Source organism: Cyclospora cayetanensis, unplaced genomic scaffold (genome assembly GCF_002999335.1).
Source record: "Cyclospora cayetanensis isolate NF1_C8 unplaced genomic scaffold, CcayRef3 CcayRef3_contig_16, whole genome shotgun sequence".
Lineage (NCBI taxonomy): Eukaryota > Apicomplexa > Conoidasida > Eucoccidiorida > Eimeriidae > Cyclospora > Cyclospora cayetanensis.
In genome coordinates this window covers 157,999-167,295 of record NW_020312103.1, presented here as the reverse complement: position 1 = coordinate 167,295, position 9,297 = coordinate 157,999, and the positions used below count along the sequence as shown (strand labels likewise).

At 51.4% G+C, this 9,297-nt stretch overlaps 1 protein-coding gene across 1 annotated transcript; it reads right to left on the bottom strand.

The window, feature by feature from the left end:
- Positions 1-371: 371 nt before the first annotated feature.
- LOC34620463 lies at positions 372-6,561 on the bottom strand. The gene is made up of 14 exons (XM_026337014.1): positions 6,161-6,561; positions 5,854-6,097; positions 5,501-5,742; positions 4,801-5,407; positions 4,380-4,643; positions 4,190-4,313; positions 3,892-4,074; positions 3,486-3,618; positions 2,759-3,149; positions 2,414-2,617; positions 2,134-2,241; positions 1,524-1,628; positions 1,059-1,424; positions 372-1,004 (listed from the first exon to the last, which is right to left on the bottom strand). Exons 1-14 carry the CDS (start codon positions 6,559-6,561, stop codon positions 372-374), a joined length of 4,005 nt encoding a protein of 1,334 aa, XP_026192799.1.
- Positions 6,562-9,297: the final 2,736 nt, after the last annotated feature.

The window sequence follows — 9,297 nt, the reverse complement described above, 5'->3', positions numbered from 1 at the left end:
TGTGTTGTGCGCAATGTCTCCCAGCTTGGCCTTTTCAATTCCTGTGTTTCTGCGTTTGTGTCATTCTATATGTGCACGTGTCTGCAACGGCGCGCATTTCTGTCTTTCCCCTTGAAATCACATCAACTATGAAATTACACAAGTCCAACAAATGCTTGGCAAATGCATGCCCAGCCCGATGCGCAACAGTCGAGCCACATGAAGAGAGACACATCAAGTGGCTGGAAAAATGCAACATAAAACAGCACACAAAGAAAGTGGCAGCGGATACAAAAGGAAGCATGCTTAGACTAGTGCGGACATACAGTGCAGTCTATTGGCACGGTTATATATACACAGCTGCACCAGGACACAAACCAAGAGTAAGGATTTCACGTTTCCCCATAGAGGCAGCGCTCCGTGAACTCGGTGCCGAAGTGTGGCTGCAAAGCCTCAGCACTGAGGACAAACGGCTGTTCCTGCAGATGCTGCAGCTGCTGGTCCTGCAGGACCTTTTGCCTCTTCTTTCCTGCCATCTTGATGCTGAATGGCACTTTCCTCTTACCCACCGGTTCATGCTGCTGCAGCGGGAACAACAGTTGATGTAGTTCTTCTTGCACCGCAGCAGCCCCGGGAAGCAGGAGGTCTAGGAGGAACGACTTTTGCAAGAGCGCTGCCACACGGCGCTCCTGTCTCTGTGAGCAGAGCTCCAAGGCCCTGAGGACCTGCCCTGCCGGCTTGTTCCCCACTGTCGAATGCCTGTCTCGGATCCAAGAAGCATCTGCGCCTGCATCCTCTTGCTTGCCGTAGCTGGTACTGCCGCCAAAGAGATATTCAGTTCGCCGCCTCCGCAGCAGTAGATTCAGTAGCCCATGGGCTGCTGCTGCCATTGCTGGCTCCGCTGTCCACTCAGCGACAAAGCCTAGAAGAGTTCTGGCCTCTTCATGGCCAAGCGCCCCAACCAAAAGTGCCCAATCAGTGTCTCCCTGTGTGATCCGCTCTGAAGGCTGCTGTTGCTGCAGCTGCAACCGTAGCTGCTGCTCTAGCTGCCGCTGCAACTGCGGGTGCCTCAGGTGTGCTGGTAGCAGCAGGAAAAGTGATGAAGCGTCTCCTGTGCGCATGAGCGCAGCAGGGTTTGCTCTATTGAGAGATTGTGCAAGAGAATGCACAATCCGCCTTTGTACAAAGGCAGCCAGGCCAAACTTCTTTCTCAGCTGCAACAGCAGATCCACAACCTCTTCGCTCCGCCCCTCAGCCTCCATTCTCTGTGCAGCAGCAAGTTGTTGCTGCTCCTCCAATGAATGCAACTGCAGCGAATGACACATTGCTACACACAAGCAGCATCTCCATTTTCGATATGCCTGCCTCCCAGTAAATACCCAGATCGCTGGCTTACTCATTAGCCAGTTGCTAGCAGCCCACATATCGGGCAGCTCTGTTTTGACCTAGTCCATAGGCCCTGAGCCATAATGTTCATTAATCAAACCCAAGTTTTTTCTCCGTGCTGTGTTCTCTTGTTCCCTATTACCCAGCTCTACAAGTACCTTTTGTGCAGCCTTCGTTTCGGCGGTGACGTCCCGCCAAACGCAGAGGCGGCCGTCCGCGCCTCCCGAGACAGCGGCAGCGCCCCATAAGTCGAGTGCCCATACCTAGAGGACACACAAATACCTATGGACTACGCATAGTTTTATACACAATATTGGTCCACGGAACGAATGTGCACTGAATGAATGCGTACTCAGAAAGTGATACAATCTCACAAACACGGCAGCAGAACATTGAGTGGATAGCCACATTTACAGGTACTTCCTTATGCATTTACACATACATACACAAACCTTTGCGCACATAGGTTTATGCACATGTGCGCACACAGATGAGTAGAGATCGACTAATCAAAAATCATGAGGGGGAATGTAGCGGTGCCCCCGCTGTGGCAAAATTGTCTCTGCAGCTTAAAGGCAGCAAGGTTTGCTACTAAAGCTAATGCATACTAGCCACCCAGCACATAAGCAGACAGGAACTACTGCTGGTACACCTAACAAGCTCTCTGGTCGGCTTGACAGCCAGAAGACGGATTTTTCTGTTTGCTGGTCCGCTATATTTAACGAAAAACGCTACCTTGTCTGTGTGCACAGGGGGCAGAGCAGCTACACAATCCGCGGTACGGCAGTTGAAAAGCCGTGCGGAGCCGTCGGCAGCAAAGGCGAGAACTTGCGTATCCAGGGATAAAAAGCGCACACAGAGGAACGCCACATCTCCCTGAAGCAGCAACAGCAGCGATTGCAGCAGCGGACGCGGGATGAAAAAGTATGCACATCTATCTTGAATGAGAAGGCGATGAACGTATGTCCATGTGCGCTTAACTGGAGAACGATGCGAGATCAATCAGTTGCTGAAGCTTTCTTTAATCCTACTGCTTGGTTTGGCTGACCTGTAGGGTCTTGATGCATGTAAAAGAGCTGAGATTCCATAATCTAATGGTGCCATCCAGGGAGGCGGTGGCCGCGACTCTTTCTCGCTCCGCAAACTGAAACTCCTGCACAGCTCTCCTGTGACCCCGCAGTTCACCCGCAGGTGCGAGTGAAGGCACAGAAAGCAGGCGACAAGTCTTGTCCGTACTCGCCGTGGCCACCAGCTGTGCATACACCCCAGGCAAATAGGCAGAAAAGACTACAGCATATACAACTCCAGGGCGCGTCGAGGGCACAATGCGAAAGAGGGCTTCCCAGCAGTCACTACTAGGATTTGAGCTGTTGGGCAGATGGCTTGGATTTACGCTATCGTTTGGTGCGAATTTGATGTCGTTGATTTCTCTGCTGTGGGCAACGACGGTCGCAAGGCACTCCATCTCGGTCAGCGGAAGCCCCCCTGTAGGTCCCCTTGAGTCATCACGTGCCCCATTGGCTCGACCTCTCCCTGCTGCTGCTTCCACTCCATCCTCTGCTTCAGCATCTGTTTGGTTTTGTAAGTGGGGAATGGCGAAGATGCCTTGAGGAATGCGGACTCGCCACAATTTGAGGCTGTTTTTCTCGCAGCAAGAAACGAACAACAGGGCATGGGGTTCAGAGGGCGAAATGCCCCGGCAATCACACATACACTCAAGCACCCTGTTATCCTCTTGCGCCTGATTTTGTGGAGGTCGTTGCAGGAGCTGACTCGCTTTAGCCCTAGAGGCACAAAGAAGCAACAAAACAGGAGAAACACACCAATGACTGTGGCAATTGCAAAAGTACTTACAGACCAGAGCACTTACCTAAAGGTGTGGCTATTAAGTACGAGCAGATGTTGTGAAACAAGCAGGCACCCAGAAAGGCTGCTATGATCGATAACGCATAGGGAGATTGCATCAACTCAAAGCGGACGACCGGCGCCATAAACAGCAACCAGAAAAGTGTCAAGGAGAAAATCAAAGCATTGAGAGCATAACGACCAGCACGCAACATTAGATATGTGCCCAGTACAACGAGTAGCTGCAGTAGCACGACCAACAAATTCATCCGCACCAATTTTTGCGTTGGAAGGCGACGGCAGTGATGCACCCCTCATGGGCTCCCTCAAGTTTGGCAACGAGGTGACCCGAGGCGGTCTGCCAGAGGCAAAGGGCACCGTCGCGGCTCCCAGTCAGCACCCAGCAACCTACAAACGAGAAGGTCCGCAAGCCGTTGACACAGAAATAACGGGGGGGAAGACAGGGAAGAAGAAATGTCTTTGAAGTAGGACACAACCGTAGGCGGCTAATAGAGTGGTACAAAACACAGCAAATTGCTTCAGCAATTACACCCATGATTAGCAACATCTAATCTGTAAAAGCAGCAGTGCTGACAGCACCGGCGCCAGGACCAACGCACACTGTAGGGGCTTCGATACGGTAGCAACTCATTTGCAGCAAAAGCAGCAGCTGAAGCTGACCTCTCTTCGAGATATCGCAGCAAGAGACGGCTCCCTGATGTCCAAAGGCCTCCGTTTGGCCCTGTTTCGTAAACCCTGAAGCTGGAAACCCTAGGGGTTTGCTCCCTAAGCTCCCAGACCCCAAATCAATCAGCCAGCCGCATGGGTCGCCTGTTAGTGCCAACAGAGTTGACGGGTAGTAGCCTGCAAACACACGCCGCACCTGAGCATATCCTCAGCTTTGAAACTTTAGCCTTGCCTGTGTACCTGTCCTGATGCATCTAGCAGTATTTGCCCTGAGCTTCTTGATATATATCACCTGATGCATAGCGTTCATTCCTCCTCAAACTGCAGCAGCAATAGGAACACCGGCACTCCTCTGGAGGTTGAGGAACCCATCGGCAGGCGAAAAGGCCATCAAGGCGTCCGAGCAAACATATCATCTCAGGTAGATCCTCAAAGGTGTTTGGAAGGCCCATGTGGACTTGGCTTCCCCGAGACTTCTTGACTGTTGTAGTCGCCCTTGGTACTCCACTCTCTGCTGCACAAAGGGTCTTAACATGACACAAATTCGCCAACTTCGGCAGCGGGGAAACCACAGATATTAGTCCGGAGTCCTGTGCAACTAACAATGTGAAAAATCTCTTCAAGCGGTCACTGTAACTGCTGCTTGTGGGCAGCAGCAGCAGAGTCCGAATGAAGGCGCCCAGATCATCGTCTCTTTCCGGCCTTCCCGTGGCTCCCCCTGAAAGCGCTGCCACTGTTTTTAGTACCTGTGCAAGTAGAAGCAATGAAAACAACAGTATGTGCAGCAGCGGCGACAAGGGACGGATCCGCTATCAACGCCACTCCTCTGCAGCTACACAAGCACCAGCAGATTCTTAGGATGACTGAATTCCGGTTGTGAAGCCGTAGGGCCCCTTAAAATACCTTAAGGACTTTCTTTTGCTTGAGGTCCCAAAGCTTGACAAGGCCTTCGGATCCTCCGGAAAGCAAAAGTGGCTCCTCCGCTGCAAAGTCAACCGTCATTGCTGTGACTACCTCAACTGTTGGCAGCTGCATCAACAGAAGATACTCGTGCTGCTCCTGCTCTGAGCCCTTTTGCTGCTTCTTCTGCTGCAATCCCTTCTGCAGCCGCACGGCGCTCTTCCGAAGCTGCTGCAACGTGTGCTGCCGATCAAACTGCTGTGGCATGAGCAACAGCCCTGCAGTGTGCGGTAGGATCTTTAAGCACCATGCATTGATCAAAGCATCCGTCCCCGCAGACACCAACACATCTAAAAAACGCGTTGTTGCCGATGATAATGCATATTTCCGTAGCTGTTTTGGCTGCTGCAGCGCAGCGGCGGCAACCGCTGGAAGGAACGTAAGTGCACTTATACTGTTGACATGGTCCTTCAGGGTTACGAACGGCACGTGTTCTGCCGCTGCAGGCGTTCCTGCTGCTATGGTTGCAGCTGCCGCAAATGATAGATCGTATACCCGCACCAAGCCGTCGGCGGTACCGGCCGCCAGCAGTGCTCGAGATGGATGGAATCTAAGAGGCAACAAACAGCAAAGTGCAAACACCCACACTATTCAAAAAGCAAAAGCAGCTGATCAGCAGACACTGTAGCATGCGGCGACTTACTTAAGTACAGTGACGCCAGCAGGATGCTTCAGAGAGCAGCAGGGAGTTGCTACTGTCTGCTGCAGGAGCACCACCTCTACTTCTCCCCCGACGCAGCCAACGGCAGCAAGACGAACAGTTGCTACCGTCTCTGACGCTGATGCTGCCAGCCCTGGTGGTGCCACGGCAGCTGCAGCAGTAGCTGAAGTGAAAACCGTCAAGGGCTCGGAAATTGAGGCGACGCGTGCAACACTCGAGGTACCCTGCATTGCATACACAAACTATACGGAACAAGCCTGAAGCATCAGGTACGAAAGGAGCGGTGTCGAAAACTGAAACAGTGCAGAACAAGCATTTTTGCATCTCATGCGCACCTTCCACTTCTGCAGGAGTTGCATCTTAGCCCATGGCTGGTTGCTGACATCGCTTCTCCGGATGTTACCACCGCCAAGCCTATGAGCCCCAGTCCGCAGTGCAGAGTCCTTCAAGTGTTCTTGCTCTGTCTGCTTTTGCGTCTCTTGCAGGGTGAGCAGCATCAACCGCACAAGTCCACTTGCTCCGTAAGTCAAAATCAGCCCTTGGTCTCCCTGTGTCCTTCGGCTTGCAGCTCCTTCAACTCTCGTATCTTTATCCGTGCATGCCTCTGACTCTGTTCGTTCCTCTGTATCCCTTTCTTCATACGTCGCGTATTGAAGTGTACATGCAGCAAAAGCGGCGACTCCCTCATCGACAGACTCGTCCGTCAATTTTAAAGGCCCCCAGAAAGATCTCTCCAAATATGAGGGTAGGGCGAAGCCAGTTGCAGAGCCCCCACTAAGATTACTTGTGGTGCGGGCATCTTCACGTGGTGTCCCTACTGACCGTTCATGTGCTGCTGCTGCTGCTGATGCAGAGTCCGGTAACAAAGTGCAGCACAGAGAGTCACCGTACAGCGACAACAATACGTCCAGATATTCTAGTGCATTTGCTGTTCCGGCCACTGCACAGGCCCTGCTGAGGCGCAGCACGGTAGCAGATGCAGCTTGGCTGCAGAAGGACTGCAGCAGCTGCTTCTGCTGCCACGTTTCCGATAACTGCGCCATGCCCCTACCAATAATATATCCCCCGAGCACTTGATTCCTCACCGATACTGCCTTTTTCACTTGCTGAATCCCGAGCCCAACAGGGAGAGCAGCCAGGAGCGAATCCGTAAGCAGTAGCTAGAGGACATGGCCTCCTTCCCAGAGGCCACTGAGCCCCAGGCCGTATACCCTTATCCCTGAACCCTAAATCCTTGGCGTTCAACACCCCAGAAGCTTCCATGGAGGAATATGCAAAGAAGGCAGGGAAAAGGACAAGAAGTGACTCAGAATTACGGGGGGCCCTCCCCACAGCCTAGGCACTTGGCCTTCAAGGTCCGTAAAGCATGCAGGGCCCAAGGGGCCACCAGGGACCCAGAGCTGCTAGCATGCATCTATACACTATAAATTTCAAACGCAATTCATGATACGAAAATCGCTGTGCTGTTCATGAGAGAAATTCCTAAAGGAACAGATGGAGGCGCAAATCTATTCTGGACAAGCGTAAAGTATACCACTGGCCCTAGCTTTACTCTAGAGTGACCATGCAGTCCAGGTCCTATCATAACAACACCAGTATTGCCACATCTAACCAGCTCTTTCGATATTGTGTATTTAGCTGCTTTTTACTGTGTCAAGAGCTTGTCTTCCTTTGGTCTTTCCCTGCTCTGCCTTGGGTCTTGAGCCGATGGCCACATCGTTGCCTTAGGTGCCAGTAGATATCCCATACACACTGGCAGATGCACTCTTTTTTCAATGCTATGGTGGAGCTTCCCTACTAAGGGGAAATAACGGGGAAACCAGAGAAGGAGAGACATTTGAAAAATCCGTTATGCCACTCTGCAGTGGACATGTGGTTTTCCACTGTAGACTCAAAACAGATGCCTCCCCTTCTTACGGCCACGAAGAAAGCTGTTTGATGTTTAGCAGCCCTGTATAAAGGCAATCCAAGAAGAACCAGGAGCATAAAATAACTGTTTAAGGGAGCTGTGGAAAGTGTCTTTCTGCCGGTAACAAACTTGTGATTTGTGTGCAAACACGCCAGTTCGCTCCCAAGATTAGACCCGTGGACACATTCAAAGTCGAGATGACCGAGAAATCCACGATTTCTGGACAGCCCTGGTGGCGTCTGTGGAAGAAACATGATGCGAGAAACTCTGGTAATCCTCAAAGGACGGGGGAAAGCCCTGCTAGTCCCTATAAGAGGGGCAGTACCCTACAGTAGTCCAGTAGTCTCTGAGTAGGAAAAAAGCTCTAAACGCCTATGATGTAGCTGGAGGTCTCTTCTCTGAGGCCTCATTCTACGCTTCACCGAAACTCCCAAGGGTTGCTGATGCGCTGTAGTCCCCCAGTAACGGGGCTATGTAAACGTGAAAAACATGCAACAGAGGAGAGAGTTCCTGCTGCGGGGTGGTCGCGTACCAAAGTGTTGGGATGCAGAGAGCTGTTGCAGTCATTACCATTACAGAAACATTCCAAGCAGAAAGTAGCCGAATTAAAGGGGGATGAAGTGTGACTGTTTCTCTCAAAGAGCTCAACGCGAGTCCACGACAGGAAGATAACGGCCTACATGAAATAGCCACAACCTCAGGCCTGCATTGTGTGCTGGCATAGCTTGAGCATCAACTACGGCGGCTGGCTAGATAACTACGTTGTCGGGAAACTGAGAGCCTGTAACTTTGGCTGGGCGATTATGGGACAGTGGTTTTGTTTATTTAGACAGAGCTGAGGCCAGCAAAAAAATACTAATAAGCACCTAGTTGTACATGTATACAACTGAACAGGAAGAGCTTGCTGTTGGGTGTGAGGCTGACTGGCCCACTATGTGGCTACCTAGTTGGCTGCCACTCTGACTGCTTAATTGCCTGAATACAGTTAACTTAAGCCTGCCAGAGTGTGCAGCTAGGAAGCATGCCATCCTCTTAGATGGTAACGTATGAAGAGATCTTGGCAGTCAGCTGGAGGACTTCTATCGCTTTCTGTTTTCGCAGACCCAAAAGATCCTGTAGCTCAACAGGAGTTACTGCGTCGTTCCCACGCAAAGAGCATGCAACCGAGCTGGATTTGTTTTGGAATATTAGTGATGGTGGTGTTGTTTGAGACAGGACGATGCTTATATAGCTCAGTATCACAGCAGTGGGTAGAAGAGGCCGTGTTGCACACACACAAGGAGCTCTCTAATTATCTCGAGTTTCAGTACACTTTGTTCTCCACGTTTGCCTCGCGCTCTCCCTCTTTCTGCTATAAGGAGTTAGTGGATCAGAAAGGAGAAATTTCTGGCTTTGCCGCAGCACAGAGAGACGCAGTGACCGAAGCTGTAAAAGCGTACACGCCTTCCCTTTGCATCTACCAGAAGGACCTGTACTTTTTTGAGGAGCCAAGTGGCGAATTGGCCAGCCACTCCCTACCAGACTTGGTTAACACCGCCTACGCCTGCGGCAAGGAATTTTCGCAGCTGCTGAGCGGCGTCAGCGGGGCCCTGGCTGATGAGATCTACACGTATACCCAGCGTAAAATACACTTCATAGACGTCGCGTTTCAACTGCTCGAGACTAACGAAGTAACGCCCAGCCAGTGGTGTGGCACTGCGCTTGATGACCAAGACGTTGCTCTTATACACGCAACCTCCGTTGCCCTGGATACTCTCAGCAATAAAATTAGAGGTGATGCAACAAACATCTTAAAGCTTGAGAGTATAGTTTTCGCCCAGCATTTTTTTCATAGCTCCTCGGTGAGCGGCTCGTAATAAAGATGTATAGT